The sequence below is a fragment of the Meles meles genome, chromosome 19, assembly GCF_922984935.1.
Source record: "Meles meles chromosome 19, mMelMel3.1 paternal haplotype, whole genome shotgun sequence".
Taxonomy (NCBI): domain Eukaryota; kingdom Metazoa; phylum Chordata; class Mammalia; order Carnivora; family Mustelidae; genus Meles; species Meles meles.
The window spans coordinates 16,923,086-16,943,023 of record NC_060084.1 but is presented as its reverse complement, the minus strand read 5'-3'; the positions used below and the strand labels follow the sequence as shown (position 1 = coordinate 16,943,023).

Genomic DNA, 19,938 nt, shown 5'->3' with positions numbered 1-19,938 from the left:
AATTCTTTGTGCTCTGCCTATTCATCTCTCCCATCAAACCCTTGGCAACCACTGATTTTATTGTTTCCATAGTTTTGTCTTTTCCAGAATGTAGCTCAGTTGAGATCACATACTGTGTAGACTTTTCATACTACCTGCTTTCACTTAGTAATGTGCATTTAAGGTTCGTCCATGTCTTTCGGGTTTGATAGCTCATTTGTTTTTAGTGCTGAATAATATTCTATGGTCTGGATGTACCACAATCTATTTATCCCTTCACCTACTAAAGGACATCTTGGTTGCCTCCAAGTTTTGGCAATTATGAATAAAGCTGCTATAAACATCTATGTGCAGGTTTTTGTATGGACATAAGTTTTCAAGTCATTTGGGTGAATACCAAGGAGCTCAGTTGCTGGAGCATATGGTGAGAGTATGTTTAGTTTTGTAAGAAACTGCCAAACTGTCTCGCAAAAGTGGCTGTACCATTTTGCATTCCCACCAACAATGAATGAGAACTCCTCTTGCTTCACATCCTCACCAGCATGTGGTGTTGTCAGTGTTTTGGATTTTAGTCATTTTAAGAGGTGTGTAATGGGATCTTGTTTTAATTTACGATTCTCTGATGGCCTGGGATGTTGAGCATCTCTTCGTATGCTGTATATCTAATGTGTCTTCTTTGGTGGAGAGTCTCTTCAGGTCTTTTGCCCATTTGTAAATTGGGTTGTTTGTTTTCTTATTGTTGAGTTTTAAGAGTTCTTTGTGTATTTTGGATAACCATCCTTTATCAGATGTGTCTTTTGCAAATATTCCCTCTTAGTCTGTGACATGTCTTTCTCTTGACATTGTCTTTTGCAGAGTAAAAGTGTAAAAATTTTTAAATTTTAATGAAATCTAGTTTACCAGTTATTTCTTTCATGGATTTTTTCTTTGATATTTTTTCTAAAAAAGTCAATGCCATACTCGTCATCTAGATTTTCTCTTACGTTATCTTGCAAGAATTTTATAGTTTTGCATTTTACATTTAAGTCTGTGATCCATTTTGAGCTAATTTTTGTGATAGTCTAAAGTCTGTGTCTAAATTCATTTCTTGGCAGCTCTTTCTGCCTACGGATCTTCTTCCTGTGCTATAATAAAAACACCTTCTTGCACTGAAAAAAAAATTCATTTTTTTGCACATGAATGTCTAGTTGTTCAAGCACCACTTATTGAAAAGTCTGCCTTTTCTTCCTTCTGTTAACTTTGTTCTTTTGTCAGGACTATGCTGGAATCAGTGAATTGCACACATGAAACTAATGTAACATCATGTGTCAATTGTACTCCAGTTAAAAAAAACTTAAAAGATCAATTGACTATATATAGGTCTCTTTCTGGATTCTCTATATTGTTCCATTGGTCTATTTGTCTTTTTTTTAAAGAATAAATTTCTGTATACAGCTGAGATAAAAAGAGGCCATGCATTATAGCTGTAAGTAGATTCTCCCATTTCAGATGCTTAAAGAAAAAACAAATGTCCATGATACTACATCTGTTACTATCTATTACTAAAATATCTTTCCCAGTTCCACAGATTCCTGATGAAATTGGCCCTTTTCTTGGATAACATTTATTTTTATTCTGTACATGCATATTCTCTTCTTCCTTTAAGATACAGTAATATTGGAATGGTCAGTTGTCGTACACATGCAGATAGGTTAACATATGTTGCAAAGCTAGAAATTTTACTGTCTGTCCATTTTGCATAGTTCCCAATTATTTAAATAAAGAAATCTGAGGGAAGCATATGGTGAAATTCTACAGGTACAGTACGCCTGATATGAACCTCAGGTTTTAATTTACTTGGAAGGGAAGTGGTGGGGGAAATAAACAGTTACAGTTCTGTGGATGTAGAGTTTAAATGAGAATATTATATAGGTCTCACAAAGACGTTTGGTTGGTTGGTTGGTTGGATAATGAAACGAGTGAATGAGTAAGTAATGAATAACTTCGCCTTGTTCTAAAAAGGATTTAAGATCTGCAGGGCTTTCAAATATCAGGGACTAATGAAGCCTCATATGATAATATTCCTAGTGTTTTCAAACAGAAAACGGTTATCATTGATTCTTGTTTCTCTACTGACTGCACACGTACTTTTCCTAGTAAGGCATGTGGCATTATAGCACAGAGCTTCTGGAGAGAATAAAACCTTATGTAATTTCACTCTCACTTCCTGGGAGAAATTCCCTCTTGCTAGTTATTGTCCCAATCCCTTCCAGACGTATGATATCCTTGAGTGCTGACCAGCTACTTTAGAAAATGTTGTTAAGGGCGCCTGGGTGGCTCAGTGGGTTAAAGCCTCTGTCTTCAGCTCAGGTCATGATCCCAGGGTCCTGGGATCGAGCCCCGCATCGGGCTCTCTGCTCAGCGGGCAGCCTGCTTTCCTCTCTCTCTGCCTGCCTCTCGGCCTACTTGTGATCTCTCTCTGTCGAATAAACATAAAAAAAAAAAAAATGTTGTTAAGAGCTGTTTTATATTCAATTGAGACTGTATGGGGGATTAGGTAAGGATGCAGACTCTGGAGCCAGACTTATTGAATTCACATCTTACCATCTTCCAGTTGTGTGAGCTTTTACTTAAGTCTTCTGTGTCTCAGTTTCCCCCATTTATACAATGTAGATAGTAATTATAGCTAGGTCATAGGGATATGAATATGTGTGGGGTTTTTTTGTTTATCATATTTTGTCTTAAAACATTTACATAGCAGTATATGTTGGGCATTAAGTACTTTGCTAATATTAACTTGCCTTTTTATAATAAAAGGTACATAAAAGTGGAAAAAACAATAGTATGAGAAAAAAGATAATAAAAGTCAAAATATAATAATCTAGAAAAGAATTTCACCATCTGACTGGGTATTACAATCTGATACGGTAAGAATAGTTGTACTAGATAAGTGTGTACAAAGGATGTAAACAAGCTGTTCGCAGAAAAAGAAATCCAGACAGCTAATAAACTTGAAAGGATGCTTAACAGCCCTGGTAGGTAGTCTGGCTAATGCAAATTAAAACCATAAGATAACCATGTTTTTCCCACCAGGTTGTAAAAATTAAGTGTAATCATATTCATCACTGGTGTATTTTTAACTCAGAAAAGTACCTGCTCAGGGTGTATTTAGTAAGTATTAGCTGTGTTTATTCAGCCATAGTTACTGAGAGCTAGACTATGCGGATCACACCATGAATAAGACATGCTCTCTGCCCCTCCAACTCAGAATATCTGTTTCCCTGTGCTCACGCATTGTTAACATCTGTTACATTAATTTCAGTTTGAAATTTTTCATTTCATCTTGTAGTTGAAGTCAAGTGATTTTGCTGTCCTGAAGCAGTTGTTGCCTTTGTTGGAGAAAGTCTCCAAGGTATACCCTGACCCTGTCATCCAGGAGCTTGCCATCGATCTCCGTATCACCATCTCTACCCATGGGGCCTTTTCCACTGAGGCCGTCAGTGTGGCTGCCCAGAGTACCCTGAACAAAAAGGATCCAGAAGGGAAGATAGAAGAGCAGCAACAAACCAGTCATGAAAGTTACAGCGATGAGTCTCACCGCAAACAAGAGCAAGGCCATGAGAAATCCAAACAAACGGGCCTGAAATCTAGTGCTCCACTCATTCCTCAGGAGGTCAGTGAGCCCAGAGCCACTACAAACCAGAAATCTGGAAGTGGAACCACAGACCAGCTCCAGGAGGTTCTTCTATCAGCTTATGATCCTCAGATTCCAACCCGGGCTGCTGCTCTGCGAACTCTTTCCTGCTGGATAGAGCGGAGAGAAACAAAAGCCCTTGAGATGCAAGAGAAGCTTCTGAAGGTGAGTAGAACACAAGGACAAAACACACGCACACAGAGTGGGGCAGCTTTCCAGGAGCCTTGACTATAGATTGAGCACTGCCCTGGACTACCCTGAGGGAAATTATAATTGTTCTGATGAGGCAAGACTTAGGCACAAGAAAGACTTAGATAACCACCTGAGACCACTCAGTTGAGCATGAACGGGAAAGAAAAGGGGATGGAACATCATGACCATATTTCCAAGAAGCCACCTGTTTATTTGGTTTTTCATATATAAGATTTTTATTTATTTATTTGACAGGGAGTGAGAGAGAGAGAGAAAGCACACAGAGGGAGAGTGAGAGGGAGAAGCAGACTCCCTGCTGAACAGGGAGCCCGATGCTGGGCTCCATCCCAGGACCCTGAGATAATGACCTGAGCCGAAGGCAGATGCTTAACTGACTGAGCTACCCAGGCGCCCCTGTTTTTTCTGGACCCCTTTTAAGAGGGGAATCGTACAGAACTGGACCTTCCCATGCCCCCCAACCTCCCTGCCTTTTCCCTCCATCACAGTGAAGAAGCTGTTCTTTACATGGAAGATGTATGTGGGAGAAAATGTATGCTAAGGATCTTTTCCCTTTTGTGGGAGTTTTCCTGACCTCAATATGGGTTAGAGATTAAGAGCAAAGGGGCTGGGGGCGCCTGGGTGGCTCAGTCATTAAGCGTCTGCCTTCTGCTCAGGTCATGATCCCAGGGTCCTGGGATGGAGCCCCGCATCAGGCTCCCTGCTCAGCAGGGAGTCTGCTTCTCCCTCTTCCACTCCCCCTGCTTGTGTTCCCTCTCTCGCCATCTCTCTCTCTCTATCAAATAAATAAATAAAATCTTAGCGGGAAAAAAAGAGCAAAGGGTCTAGAGACTACTGATCAAATCCCAGATGAGTTTCTTGGTCAAGTCATTTAAATTTTCTGAACCTCAATTTCTTTATCTGTAAAGTGAGGGTAATAACAATAGGACTCACTTTATGTATCAAGATTTAGGGGCACCTGGCTGGCTCAGTCGGTACAGTATACAACTCTTGATCATGGGGTTGTGAGTTTGAACCCCACATTGGGTGTAAAGATAACTTAAAAACAAAATCTTAAAAAAAAAAGATTTAAAGTAAAATAGTCCATGCACGGGCCTCTGGCTGGCTCAGTTGGTAGAGCAGGCAACTTTGATTTCGGGGTTTTGAGGTTGAGCCCCACATTGGGCATAGAACTCACTTAAAATAAATTAAAAAATAAAAATAAAAATAAAGTAAGAGACTTTAGAGGGAATGAATGCAGCCCTGCTGACACCTTAGAGAAGAAAAAAGTCTATGTAAAACACTAGTTCTAGTGATCAGCACATAATGAGCAGCCAGTAAGGGTTCAGTCATTATCATTATTATTGTCATCATTTTTGTACACTTTAGCTATTAGAAGAAGAGTTATAATTCTGATTGAAAACATTTATCTTTACTCACCAAAGTATTAGAACCTATAGTAGTAATAATAATAACTGCTGTTGGGGGCTCTGGGTGGCACACAGTTAAGTGTCTGACTCTTGGTTTCGGCTCAGGTCATGAGCTCAGCATCATGGGATAGAGCCCCGTGTCCAGCTCTGTGCTCAGTGCAGTCTGCTTGCGTTTCTCTATCCCTTTCCCTCTTCCCTTCCCTGCCTCAAATAAGTTAATAGTAATAATAACAACAACAGCTGCTATTTATTGAGCCAGATTGTGTATCTTTTAGATATTATATCCAGTCCTCATAACAGCTACAATATTAGTATTATCCCCATTTTATAGATAATCAAACCAAGGCCTAGAAATGTGCCAAGGATCTGCTGCCTTTGAAATATTGCTGAAAACATCAAAGTGTATATCTCCTTTGAGCAGTCATCAAAAATATCCTCTTTATTCCTGTGGTCACTACCCTGGATTAAGCTTCCTTCACTTACCTGGTCCCACCCCTCCAACCTGGCCCTCTTTTAGTTTTACTAATTTAGGCTCTCCTTAACATGCCTCGGATGTGGACACTAGCACACAGCTAGTGTGCTAGTCAACTTGCTGTCAAGAATCACTGTGACAGCAAAGGATGCCTCACTATAGATGGAACAGATACCACTTCCTCCCCCCCAGATACCAAGCAGGAGGCACATGAGCACATGGCCACCATCTTTCTCTGGCCCTCATCTTAGGGCCTAAACCTAACATGTCGCCATCATATTTTCTAGATAAGCAATACCCTCCACGGTTGACACACCCTGGTGCGTTCCTAAACTGTGAGATAATCTTTGGAAAATAATTTGTACCTAACGTCAATTGAAGTGCCGAAATTTGCAAAGGTTTAAAAAAATAAATTAGAACACATTCTTATTCCAATAACATCTCTGTCTGTCACTTAGATTCCCATACACTTTCTGAGTGCAAAAGAAAAGGATCAAATTATAGCAAATATGCCATCGATTGGCCCTAACTCCAAACATGGCCTCGTGTGTGTCATGACTTGTAGTGTATCTTAACACAGATGAGAATGTTGTCTACCATGGGCAGCAGAGGAGAAGATGTTGAGGATTTTTCTTCCAGATTTTGGTTTCCATGCCTACATCTGGTATATACTTAGCCACTTCAAGAAGTATCTCCCCCAAACTTGCCACTGTTCTTTAGCTATTATAAAAATGAGACTTCAAACGTATATGCTGTTTTCCCTGCAAGACTGTGAAGTCAGAGCAATGTCTAGCTAAGACAAACAAGAAGAAAGGCATTTATTCTTTTGAGGATGCTCTAAGGGGCTCTCATATCTTGCTTGCTCTTTGTGAATCATATCACTGCTCTCTTTTGTGGTTCCAGATATTCTTGGAGAACTTGGAGCATGAAGACACCTTTGTATATCTGTCTGCTATTCAGGGTAAGTTAGTCCTGGTTAAAGGACTTTGAGTCTGTGGACCAAATATTGTAGCACGTATGTTTGCATAAAATCTCTATAAAGTTGTGGAACCACAAGGTCATTTTTTCCATCTTCCTGTCTCCTAGCTATTTGAGTCATAATAATAATATTCCTGGATGGTTCCCTGAGGGTTCTCATAGAATTTCAGTGTCTGATAATAATGAGGAGGTCTTCATTATTCTTTTTTTTTTTAAAGATTTTATTTATTTATTTATTTGACAGACAGAGATCACAAGTAGGCAGAGACACAGGCAGAGAGAGGGGAAAACAGGCTCCCTGCTGAGCAGAGAGCCCGATGCAGGGTTCGACCCTAGGACCCTGAGATCATGACCTGGGCCAAAGGCAGAGGCTCAACCACTGAGCCACCCGAGCATTCCATTCATTATTCTTTAGATTAAAGTACATTTCTTCTCATTCAAGGAGGTGAAAAATGGCTCACACATGAACTCTTATTACCTTAACCTTTTATGTACTTGACTACTGCTAGAATGTACCCTTGCTTTCTCTTTAAACTAAAAGAATTTCACATAGTAGGGGCACCTGGGTGGCTCAGTTGGTCAAGCGTCTGCCTTTGGCTCAGATCATGATCCCTGAGTCCTGGGATAGAGCCCCACATTGGGCTTCCTGCTCAGCAGGGGCATGCTTCTCACTGTCCCACTGCCTGTTGCTCTCCTTGTTTTTGCTCTCTCTGTCAAATAAATAAGTAAAATCTTAAAAAAATAATAATGGGGCGCCTGGGTGTCTCAGTGAGTTGGGCCTCTGCCTTTGGCTCAGGTCATGATCTCAGGGTCCTGGGATCGAGCCCCGCATCGGGCTCTCTCCTCAGCGGGGAGCCTGCTTCCCCCTCTCTCTGCCTGCCTCTCTGCCTACTTGTGATCTCTGTCTGCCAAATAAATAAATAAATAATATATTTAAAAATAAAAAAATAAAGACTCATAAAAGAATCTCATATAGTATTTTTTCATCAAAATGTTTTTTGCAATAGTTTTATTTCTCTTTTGTGATTCTTTGTTCTCCCCATCTCCATTGATTTGTGGATTCCAAATCTTTTTTTAAAGATTTTATTTATTTATTTTGAGAGAGAGAGAGAGAGCATGAATGAGCCAAAAGGTGGAAACAACACAGATATCCATCAACTGATGAATGGGGAAACAAATTCTACTTTATCCATACAGTGGAATGTTATTCAGTCCTTAGAAAAAGGAAATACTGAAACAGGTTATGGAAGGGATGAACCTTGAAAAACACTGTAAGTGGAAGAAGCCAGTCACAGAAGACCACATATTATACCGTTCCTTTATAAGAAACATGCAAAAATAGAGAAATCTTTTTTTCCAGAATAGGGAAAGTTATAGAGACAGAAACTAAATAAGTAGCTGCCTAGGGCTGGTGGGAAAGGGGAGAGCATTGGGAGGTAATAGCTGAAGGGTAAGGATTGATTTTTGGGGTGATGAAAACACTCTGAAATTGACAATGATGATTATTGCACAACTCTGTCAGTATTGTAGGAACCATTGAATTGTATACTTTAAATTGGCAAATACTATGATGTGTGAGTTATATCTCAATAAACTATTACCAGAAAAATTAAAATTTAATAAAGGTGGGGAGGGATAAAACTGTCAGAGCTTAAGAAGATATGATAATTAAATGGAATGTGGTAGATAGGATCCTGGAACAGAAAAAGGGCATTCAGGAAAAGCAAAGAGAATCTGAGTAAATTATGGGCTTCAGCTGGTAATAAAATGTCACTCTTAGTTCATTAATTGTGACAAATGGACCACGCTAATGCAAAAGTTAGTAATAAGGGCAACTGGGTGTGGAATATAAAAGAACTCTCTGTGCTGTCTTCTCAGTAATTCTGTAAATCTAAAACCGTTCTATCGTAAAAAGTCTATAAAGGAAGGTTAATATTAAGATTAAATGAGGGCGCCTGGGTGGCTCAGTGGGTTAAAGCCTCTGCCTTTCGCTCAGATCATGATCCCAGGGTCCTGGGATGGAGCCCTGCATCGGGCTCTCTGCTTGTCAGGGAGCCTGCTTCCTCCTCTCTCTCTCTGCCTGCCTCTCTCCCTACTTGTGATCTCTGTCTGTCAAATAAATAAATAAAATCTTAAAAAAAAAAAAAGATTAAATGAGTTAGTAACTTGGAAAGTACCTAGTACAGGGGCGCCTAGGGGCTCAGTCGGTCAAGTGTCCGACTCTTGTTGTCGGCTCAGGATGTTATCTCAGGGTCATGAGATCGAGCGTGGCATCAGGCTCCACACTGAGCATGGAGTCTGCTTAAGGTTCTCTCTCTCCCTCCCTCTGCCCTTCTCCCTGCTTGCGCACACACACACTGTCTCTCTCTTTCCCACGCAGAAATAAAATCTGCATGGAGCACTGGGTGTGGTGCATAAACAATGAATTCTGGAACACTGAAAAGAAATTTAAAAAATAAAAAAATTTTTAAAAAGTGCTTAGCACATAATAAGTGTTCAAATCAGGTTAGCTGTCATGAATGTAGTGTTGGCATCATCACCATATTACTACTGCTTCTGCTGTTAGACTGCTAGATAATGTGGTGATACAGTAACTTCTCAGATCTGAAGTTTGAGGAGGCAGACTCTGCCAGGTAGTTACTGCTATGTAACAAACTGCTCCAACACTCAGTAGTTTAAACACCCATCGTGTGTTATCACTCAGGCATCCGTAGATGGGGGTTCAGGGATTTCACCTGATGTCGGCTGGGCTTGGGCGGACGGCCGTGCTCCTCCCTGCAGCTTTGTGGGCCCGCTGCCGCATCTGCCGCACCTCTGCCTGGTCATCTCCAGCCCAGCAGCCCAACCAGGGCGTCTTGTGGTGATGGCAGAAGTGGAAGAGGTAAAGAATAAACTCAAGAGGCTTCTTCAGGCCTAAGCTTGGAACGAGCATCCTATCACTTCTGCCTCATTCTCTTGGCTAACCTAAGTCAATGTGACCTAGCAAAAGTTGTAAGGCAAGGATGTTTCCCTTAATGGGACAGACTGCCGGGACATAGCACAAAGGGCATGAACTCAGGGAGAGGTGAAGAAGTGAAGCCAGTCATGCAGTCCTTCTCACTGATGTGTTCTGTCTGTCTGCAAAAGGCAAGGTCCTCTGTGAGCCCGAGGCATGCTTAGATCTTAATTGGCTACTTAGTTCTTGGCATAATTTGGGTATGCTCTGTACACGTTTGGTAGTTAAAACTTAAGAGAGAGGGCAGAAGGGATAGCATATGGAGATAAAGGCCAGAGCCTTGGGATTCATTCTTTATTCAGCAAACGTTTGTTGTGCACCTACTGTATACAAAACACTTGAACAGTGAGTTGTCCTGCGAAGGTTAAGAAGCAAAAAGAAGATTCCTCAGAGGTGACAAAATGACCTCCCAGTAAAAGGACAAGTAGGTGAGAGCAGAAGCCAAAAGAGTAGAGGGTTTCAAGAGAGAAAGTAACTACCTGCGGGTGAATGAGCAAAGAGGCCTGGAATTGAGATAAATTAAACTTTTGGGGCTTAGGAAGTCACAGGACAATGAATGGTACATATGGAAGCAAGATAAATCAATGAGGCAAGAACCTCAAATGCCTATAATTAAGAAGTCTTAGAAAATAAGTTACCTGGTACTCTTCTCAAGAAGCTGTCATACTGTTATGATAAGAAGCTATTTCTTATTAATTTTTTTTTTAAGGACAGCGTTTTTGGAGAAGAGGAGGTTTATGGTTCTCATGAGGCAACATTGGTGTTTGGAATAAGCTTCTTAGCTGATTAACTCATTGAGCTCATTAGCCTCTAGGGTCTGCTATAAAAATCACAACTGTTGGTTTTATGTTTGTTTTTAGTAATTTTAATAGGTGTGCTAATCAGTTAGTAGCTAATTTGGCGATGAAGAACATGGGAGGTAGAGGTGTAATTTCTGTTCTCAGCTCCCCACAATGGACAAGTTTGAATTAATTGATGTTTTGGTGTTTGTAACATGCACTTAAAGGCCAAGGCCTTAGGTGAATTTCCCATTAAGAAAGGAAAGAGCTGAATTTTCCCACCTGCATTGCCAGTGTCATTTGCCCAGGCATAAAGCATGCCAGGAGCCAGGCCATTTTGGACTTCGAGTCAGACAAGACCAGGCTACTTGGAAATGTTCTGCAGTACAAGGGGTATTGGGCTGTAGGTTAAGTAGCAATTAGTTGTGGGGGAGGGTGTGTGTATGATGCGCATAATTATGTTTAAAGTTTCTTTTTTTAGGCTAAGTGTCTCCATGTGAAAATTACAACGTATCTTTTGCTTAATTTGTTGATAAGTTGGATTTCTTTTATCATTTCTCACCAACTTTGCAGTCTACCTGCAGAGCAGAGGGGAAGTAAATAAATTCATTCACTCAACAGATACTTATCGATACCTGATGTAAGAATTTATGGTGTATTATCTGTGCATCACAACAATCTGAGAACTAAATTCCCTAAGAGTTAAATTTTAGGTTTTTTTTTTTTTTTTTTTTTTTTTTTGACAGACAGAGATCACAGGTAGGCAGAGAGGCAGCCAGAGAGAGAGGAAGGGAAGCAGGCTCCCTGCCGAGCAGAGAGCCCCATGCGGGGCTCGATCCCAGGAACCCGAGACCACGACCTGAGCTGAAGGCAGAGGCTCTAACCCACCGAGCCACCCAGGCACCCTTAAATTTTAGTTTTATGAAAGATGGTCTGCATCTCCTTTAGTCCTACTGAGAAAGTGATGGTTGATTTGGTTCTCACAGCAGCTGCTCCGAGGTGGGTACTCAGTAGCAAGTTCTTTAGGCAGAGAATTATGTACCAAATTCCGGAGTTTGAGTTTCAAGCCAGAGTTCATAAATAGCAGACCTAATCTTAGAATATGGCCATTAAGTGCCTCTCCTTTTTAGGTTATTCTTTTTTTCATTCTCTGTTAAACCATTATTATTGTTGCACAAATTAATGCATTTTCATTGTTCTAAAAAATTTAATTGACAGGGAAGTACATAAGGTAAAAAGTAGGAGTTCTCTTTTCCAAAATCGGAGTTAAAATATGTCCTTGAGGGTCCCATAGTGTATATTAGATAGTTGAGGTATTTTTCACATTTCAGTTTTGAAATAGATGTTCAATAATGAATATGACAAATAAGTGATATTCTTCTAATAAGATACTGTAGTCAGGTTGCTTATCATACTGGAGATCTGCTCATGTATCCTCTCAGTCGTTTTAAATTATTTAAAGGACATTTTGAAAGCAACACCAGAGACCGATGCTTTTCAGGGATCCAAGTGATCCCTGTCAGTGTCAGAAGGATCTTTGGAGAAAACTACCAGAGTCATTGAAAAAGTTAAAAAAAAAAACAACAAAAAAAACCAAACCAAAACCCAAAACCCTAGGCTCTGAGCCAAGCATGGGAGGTGAAAGTATACCCGTGTGTGTAGTGAGGACAACCTAGACGTCTTGACATGCCCTAACAGATCTCACTAACTCTTCTACCCTTTCTCGCCAGAGAAGAATTTTCATTTCTGGCAAAAGAGCCAAGGGGAGGGGAAGGCAAAAGGCCCGGAAAAAGGAGGAAGGTGGATACAAGGTGAAACTGTTTTTACAGAGTTTCAAACCGAGCAGGATTGCAAGTCTTAACTTGTCAGAAGCCGAACTTCCTATCTCATTCTCAGATTTCTACCTCAAATAAAGTAAGTTGGGAAACCATTAGCTGAAAATGATTCTATCCCTTGAAGGACCATCTAATTGGATCTGGCATTGAAATTTGGAATGCAGTCTTGTGAAGTTTATCATTTCCATTTATGTCCTTGAAATGGGAAGATTACTTTTATGTCCTGACCTGGTTTTTGTACCACCTAATTAACAAATGAGCATTTAGCCCATGTCTCTCACAGATGCTGTCTCGGTAAATTCTTGAAGTGGTTCTAGGTAGAAAATTGTCCCTATTTTTCAAACTTTTTTTTTTTTAATTTTTTTTTTATTTATTTGACAGAGAGATCACAAGTAGGCAGAGAGGCAGGCAGAGAGAGAGGAGGAAGCAGGCTCCCCCAGGACCCTGAGATCATGACCTGAGCCGAAGGCAGCGGCTTAATCCACTGAGCCACCCAGGCGCCCCATATTTTTCAAACTTTTTATTTGAAATACAATTTATATCTAAATTCCCTAATATAAAATGTTCTGTATTTTTAGTGTATTTCAAGAGTTGTGCAATTATCACTACTATCTAATTTTAGAACTCTTTCATCATCTTGCAAAGAACCTCCATATCCAGTATTAGTGAATTTCCATTCCTACTACCCTCAGCCCCTGGAAAGCACTAAACTACTTTTTGTCTCAATGCGTTTGCCTATTTGAGATGTTACATTAAAGAGTCATACAATCAGTGTATGGTCTTGTGTCTGGCTCCTTTCTCTTAGCATGTTTTTGGAGTTCATCTATGTTAAGCATGGATTGGTACTTAGTCCTTTTCTTTTTTTTTTTTTTTTAAAGATTTTATTTATTTGACAGAGAGAGATCACAAGTAGATAGAGAGGCAGGCAGAGAGAGAGAGAGAGAGAGGGAAGCAGGCTCCCCGCTGAGCAGAGAGCCTGATGTGGGACTTGATCCCAGGACTCCGAGATCATGACCTGAGCCGAAGGCAGCGACTTAACCCACTGAGCCACCCAGGTGCCCTACTTAGTCCTTTTCATGGCTGAATAATGTCCCATCGTATAGATTAGCCACATTTTGTCTGTCCATTCATAAGTTGATGTCATATTTGGGTTGTTTTTGCTTTTAGGCTATTATGAATAATGCTGTTATGAACATTTATGTACAAGTCTTTGTACATATGTACATACATACATATATGATATGTACATATCATGGGTTTATGCCTAGGATTAGAATTACTGGGTCATATCATAACTCTTTGTTTAACCTTTTGAGGAACTGCCAAACTGTTTTCCAAAGTGGCTGCCCCATTCTACTTTCCCATCAGCAATATAGGAGGGTTCCAACGTTTCTACATCCTCACCAATACTTAACTCTTGTCTTTTTTATTACAGCCGTCTTACTGGGTGAGCAGTGGTATCTCACTGTGATTCTGATTTGCATTTCCCTAATGACTGATGATGCTGAGCATCTTTTTTTGAGCTTGTTGCCCATGTATTTATCTTCTTTGGAAAAATGTTTATTTAGATTCTTTGCTTATTTTTGATTTATATATTTGGTCTTTTTAATTGAGTTGTAAGAGTTCTTTATATATTCTGGAAACAGGTTCTTTTTTTTTTTTTTTTTGGAAACAGGTTCTTTATTCAGTATATGAATGGCAGAAAATATCCGTGGGTAGTCTTTTCTCTTACTAATGGTGCATTTGAAACACAAAACTTTTTACTTTTTTTTTTTTTTTACTTTCTACTTTTGATAAAGTTCAGCTTACCGGTTTTTCTCTTTATTGCTTGCACTTTTGGTGTCATTTCTAAGAAATCACCCAAGCTAATGAAGATTTACTTACGTGATTTTCTTCCATGAGTTTTATAGTTTTTGCAGTTACATTTAGGTCCATGATCCTCTGTGACTTAATTTGAAAGTGTGAAGAGATTCCCTCTTTATAGCTAAACATTCTGAGATTTAGATAGCTGAAATCTTTTTTCTTTTCTTTTTTTCTTTTAAGATTTTATTTATTTATTTGACAGAGAGAGAGCATAAGCAGGGGGAGCAGCAGGCAGAGGGAGAGGGAGAAGCAGGCTTCCTGCTGAGTGAGCCCAGGCCCCTGGGATCATGACCTGCACCAAAGGCAGACGCTTAACCAACTGAGCCTCCCAGGTGCCCTGGAAGTCTTTTTTCTAAGAGGACATACCAAGCAACTTGAACCCTTGTTCATGGCTTCTAAATCTTTTTTTCTCTCCAGTACACTTGGTTACTTCTTTAGAACTTCTGAAATAATGGTAGAAATTGGCTCTATTTTTGTGCTTTTAAGATTAAAAACAGATATTATGATTATCAGTAATATTTATTAAAATTTAATAGTGCTTAATTATCTAGAAAGCTTTGACTCTGTCAACAATCCTAAAATATACTAAAAGCAGATATGATAATCCTTCTATAGATGAATAATTGACTTTGCTACAGTTGCAAAAGTCGGAAGGATGGTAGAGATCTATTCCATAGGGAGTCTCAGTCCATTGTTCCCTCTTACACACACACACACACACACACACACATACATGTGTATATATGTATTATCGCCTTCTCTCTCCCTCCAGTTACAGGTTGCATTTCAAAGCCCAGAACACTTGAGTTTTACATTAGCCTCATTTTTCAAATATCTATCAAGTGCTTTTGCACTCTCTTTCTCTCTCTCTCTCTGTCAAGTGAATAAATAAAATGTTTAAAAAAGAAAAATGTTTAGCAGTTTAGTACTTCTACCTGTAAGTAAAAGATGAATTGAGTACTTGGAGATTAGTTATTTTCATTCCCCAAGATTGCCCTGGATAATTGTCATGTAAGAGAAATGGCAGTAAATATTATAGACGTTACCACTTGTTGAGTGCCAGTCCTAACAACCTTGCAAGTTCTGTTTTAGCCCTATTTTACAGATGAGGGAACTGAGACTCAAAGCAGTTAAAAACTTGCCCAAAGTAACATTGATACCAAGGGTCAGCATCAGAATCTGAGTCTTAAATCTCTCTGGCTCTGAAGTTGGTGCTCTTGGAGCAGGGAAGAATAAATCAGTCCCAGTGCACATATTGTTCTTGTTCTTTGGTACAAGGGCTGAGTTCCCAGGTGGTCTTAGGTACAGGAGAACTAGGCCTCCCTATGGGAAACGGTTTCACTATAAATCAGTCCTTTCTGTAACTTAATAATATGCTGATCTCATGTTTGCTCAGGGTGTGTGTGTGTGTGTGTGTGTGTGGTTTTGCTCATTTGGCAATGTGTACAGTATTATTTTTTAAGCAACCCTTATGTGTATCTTTGAAATTCATCTTGCATTAGTGGAATGTGAGTGTGTGACTCACACTGCCTGCCTCTCTTCCTGCTGATGATTGTGATTGTTTCAGCACTGTATCCGCAGAGATTGTGAGTCAGGTAAACACGGAGCTTTCTGTATAGAGCTTTTGATATTTGTTGCATTTCTGATTCCAATAAATGGCATTTTAAAATAACTTACTTTAAAATGATATAAATGATGAGGCTGTGGAGAAATCGGAACCCTCATACTCTGCTGGTGGAAACTGTAAAATAGTGCAGCTGCTCTGGAAAGCAGTCTGGCAGCTCTCAAAAAGTCAAACATAGTTACCATATGACCCACCAATTCCACTTCTAGATACATACCGAAGAGAAATGAAAACATATGTCCATACAAAAGCTTATATATGGATGCTCATAGCAGCCGTATTCATAATAGCCAAACAGTAAAGACAGCCTAAATATTCACCACCTGATGAATGGATAATGAAAATGTGGTGTATCTTACACAACGAAATATTATTTGGCAATAAAAAGAAATAAAGTACTGATTCATGCTATAAAATGGATGAACTTTGAAAACATGGTAAGTGAAAGAAGCTAGACACAAAAGGCTACATATTGAATGATTCCCTTTATATGAAATGTTGGGAATAGGCAAAGCCATAGAGATAGAAAGTAGATCAGTGGTTGCCAGAGGATGGGCGGAAAGGGGTGTGGTCGGAGTGACTGATAACAGATGTGAGCGATGAAAATGTTTTGGAATTAGATATTGGTGATCATTGCACAACCTTGTGAATACACCAAAAAGCCGTGAATTCTGCATTTTAAAAACACAATAATAAACTTTAAAAATTCAGAACCGTAGTTTTCATGGAGCCCCTAGGACTCTGAAGGACGAATGGATAGTTAGATGAGCAGAGCTGGGGTGAGGGAGTCAAGACTGAAAGAAAAGCAGAGGCAGGAGGAGGACATGCAGGAGTGGGGCAAGAACAGAGGAAGATAAGCAGTTCAAGTTGTTAGTGAAGCAAAGTGAGCATGAAGAGGAGGAGTGGGATCAGACGGAAATGCAGAAGCTGCTCGAAGGCCAAGACAAGGCATCCAAGCTGCTCTGTGTGGGCTCTAGGGAGCCTTGAAAGGCTTGCTGTTGTTGCACTCCATCAGTAATGTCTTGGTGCTGGGCTTCCTGGATTTGAGAGTATCATACTTGTTGATGGCTATTACTTGTGTTTCCTTTGTTCTTGCTTTCACTCATGATTTATTGAGCGCCAGTACATATCAGATGTAACTTACATTATCTCATTTGCTCCTCACCACAGCACCGTGAGTCCATGTCTTCCATTTCCCCATTTTTCAGACAGAGAAACCAAAGTTCCAAGCTGTTACCAGTAAAAGGCCAACCAGTGAGGGATGGAGACTGGAGTCAACTCCAGAGCCAAGTTCTCTACCTCCTCTGGACGTCCCTTCTCTCTCCATTCTGTTTTCTCACCTTTCTCGCATCATCATGGCGTTTGCTCTCACAGACAAGAAATGAAGCCCTGGAACCAGTAGATCTTGACATTTTCAGCTAAGCATGTAAATACTTCTTAACTTCTTGGTGTCTAGGGCTCATTTACCTCCGATTCATGCAAGCCAGCAGGCACAAAGGCAGGATTCAGTACCAAGGAGGTAGTTGTGAGATACCGTGGGATAGTCAGTTGTTTCGATGTCAACTTCACAAGCTGTTAAGAAGGTGTAAGTACTTTCTCTACAGAACAGCTATTTAAATCCTGCCCTGGAGCCACCCTGTCTTTAGGAAGGTTGGAATTGGAAGGCAAGTTAAGGAAGATGAGTAGTGAGAGAACTCACAAATAAAATCGCAAGTTCCTCCTTAGACTTATGTTTAAGTATGATTTACTTGACTCTTAGAAGGAATCCATCTGTTCTACCGGGACCGCTCTGAGGTAGCGGCTAGAGGGTTGGCCTGCCCTTGTTCCTCTCTCTCAAACCAGACAGCACGCAACCTGTGTGCCCCTTTATTTCAGATACAAATTAAAGTTCGTAATCTCACCAGATGTGATTAAGATGATCCTTGAAACTGTTCACACACTTAATAAGCCCAATTATATTTTTTATTAACCCTGACATAGTTCATTTTGTTGCTGAGTCATAAGTTTAACGTTTTTAACTGATTGAAGCATCAGTTTCTCCTTCTTTGGTCATGTTGAGATCTTGGGCAGTGTACTTAGGAAAAGTGCATGTAAATGATGTCCATACGGTTTTGGCAACTCATCTTTAGAATCTTATGTTAGACCTTTGTACTCGGTTTTCCTGACCTAGTGGTGTCTCTGCTGTCCCTGAGGAAGCTGGAAGGTTGGGAATGAATTGAGCCTCAGGGAATGGATCACAGGCACTGAGCTACCAAAGACCTAATTAGGTCATTCCTCATGTCCACCTGCCAGGGCATGATTGCTGAAGTTTTCTTTCTTAGGGGAAGTCTGTTTTTGAAAGCAGGTTTGCACTTGATGTCCAACTTCTATTTTCCATTATTGGTAACCTGACTTTAGATAAGGGCAAAAGAATCGTGAAATATCTTTGGCCATTGACTTTTTTTCTTAATGGTTTAAAATGTTTATTCATTCATTCATATTTATTGAGCACGTACTGTGTGTGAGGGTGCTCAGTCATTACTGAGAAAGTCATTCCCTACCTTCATGGAATTTACATTTGATGGTGGGGAGGAGAGGAGATGGTGGAATGCAGGTAGTAATCCACTCATACATGAACAGAGGTGAAATGTGGCTTTGATGGGTGCTGTGGAGAAAAAGTTCAGCATGGTATGAAAGCCTGTGTTAGGGACATTTCACCTGACAGAGAGGGGAAGTAAAAGTGACCTATAAGCTGAGGTCTGGTGGGTGATTACAAATGAACCTAGTAAAGAAGGGAGGGAAGAGTGCTCCAGATGGAGGGAACAGCAAAGGCACAGCAGGGAGGAGCCTGCAGGCAGTAAGGCCCGCATGAGTGCCTGTGTTGTATAGGACCCTAGGATCAGTGAAGAAGGGGGTAGGCTGGATGGGCTCCGGCCTCAACCCCACTCTAACTAGAGGACTCTGCTTTCTTCTCTATTTCATTGTGTCTCCTCTAAAGATTTCTTGTGAAAACAAGGTTTTGTTTTGTTTTGTTTTGTTTAAGATTTTATTTATTTATTTGACAGAGAGAGCTCACAAGTAGACAGAGAAGCAGGCAGAGAGAAAGAGGAGGGAAGCAGGCTCCCTGCTGAGCAGAGAGCCCGATGTGGGGCTGGATCCCAGGACCCTGGGATCATGACCTGAGCCGAAAGCAGAGGCTTTAACCCACTGAGCCACCCAGGCGCCCCTGAAAACAAGGTTCTGTTGCTTTTATTTATTTTTTAAAAATACTTCATTTATTTGAGAGAGAGAGCATGAGAGGGGAGGTCAGAGGTAGAAGCAGACTCCCGATGGAGTTGGGGGTCCAATTCGGGACTCGGTCCCAGGGCTCTGGGATCAATACCGGAGCCAAAGGCAGCCGCTTAGCCAACCGAGCCACCCAGGTGCTCCAGTTCTGTTGCCTTTAAAGCAGCAACAAATGTCTATCTCCAAGCTCCGTTTCCACACACAGCCCTTAACCATTATGAAAAACATCCTCATTGCAGATGAAAAAGGTAAAACCCATGTGGAGTTAATTGTGGCCAGTGGTTTTCAAATAGTTTTTTTTAGCAATAGAATCCATTTTTGAGATGAGATCTAATATGGTGTCGAAAACTCAAGTGATTTTTATTTTCTTCCTCATGCCTTTTTTTCTTGTATTTTTCACATTTTGTGGCATGAAAATTTATTGCTTTTATAATCAGAAGATAATGTTTTTAAATTATGTGGCTGTTGAGAAAAACTGACTTGTTTCATGGTAACAAGGTTCCGGGACTAGCAGAGATTGAAACAGATGGCTGCCTCTGTTGTAATACCCCCTGTTGACCTTTTCACAACTGGGGATTACTGAGGCACAGGGTGACCATGGCTTTTTCACTATGAAATTGTATGATGACAGCAGAAACCTTACTGACAAACAGATGTTTTTCCCAAGTGGAGCTTTTCTTAATGAAACGGTTGCTTAGAAACCAGACCATAATAATAACTTTTCTATATTTAGTTTATAAAGAGATTCAGTTTGCAAAATTATTAATTCTGAGAATTCTAATCAGATAAAATTGAACATGTTCATTGTTTCTTGCCTTGCAATTCAGCAACCAAATGGTTAAATTTGTAGCAAAATT

General features: G+C 40.2%; 1 protein-coding gene across 1 annotated transcript in view; it reads left to right on the top strand.

Moving 5' to 3' along the window:
- The window catches only part of TANGO6 (transport and golgi organization 6 homolog), a 180,663-nt gene that overhangs the window by 65,857 nt on the left and 94,868 nt on the right, over window positions 1-19,938 (top strand). Inside the window, exons 13-14 of the mRNA XM_045987224.1 lie at window positions 3,308-3,817; window positions 6,647-6,704. Of these exons, the coding sequence (XP_045843180.1) occupies window positions 3,308-3,817; window positions 6,647-6,704 (568 nt within the window). The remainder of the gene's footprint in view (window positions 1-3,307; window positions 3,818-6,646; window positions 6,705-19,938) is intronic.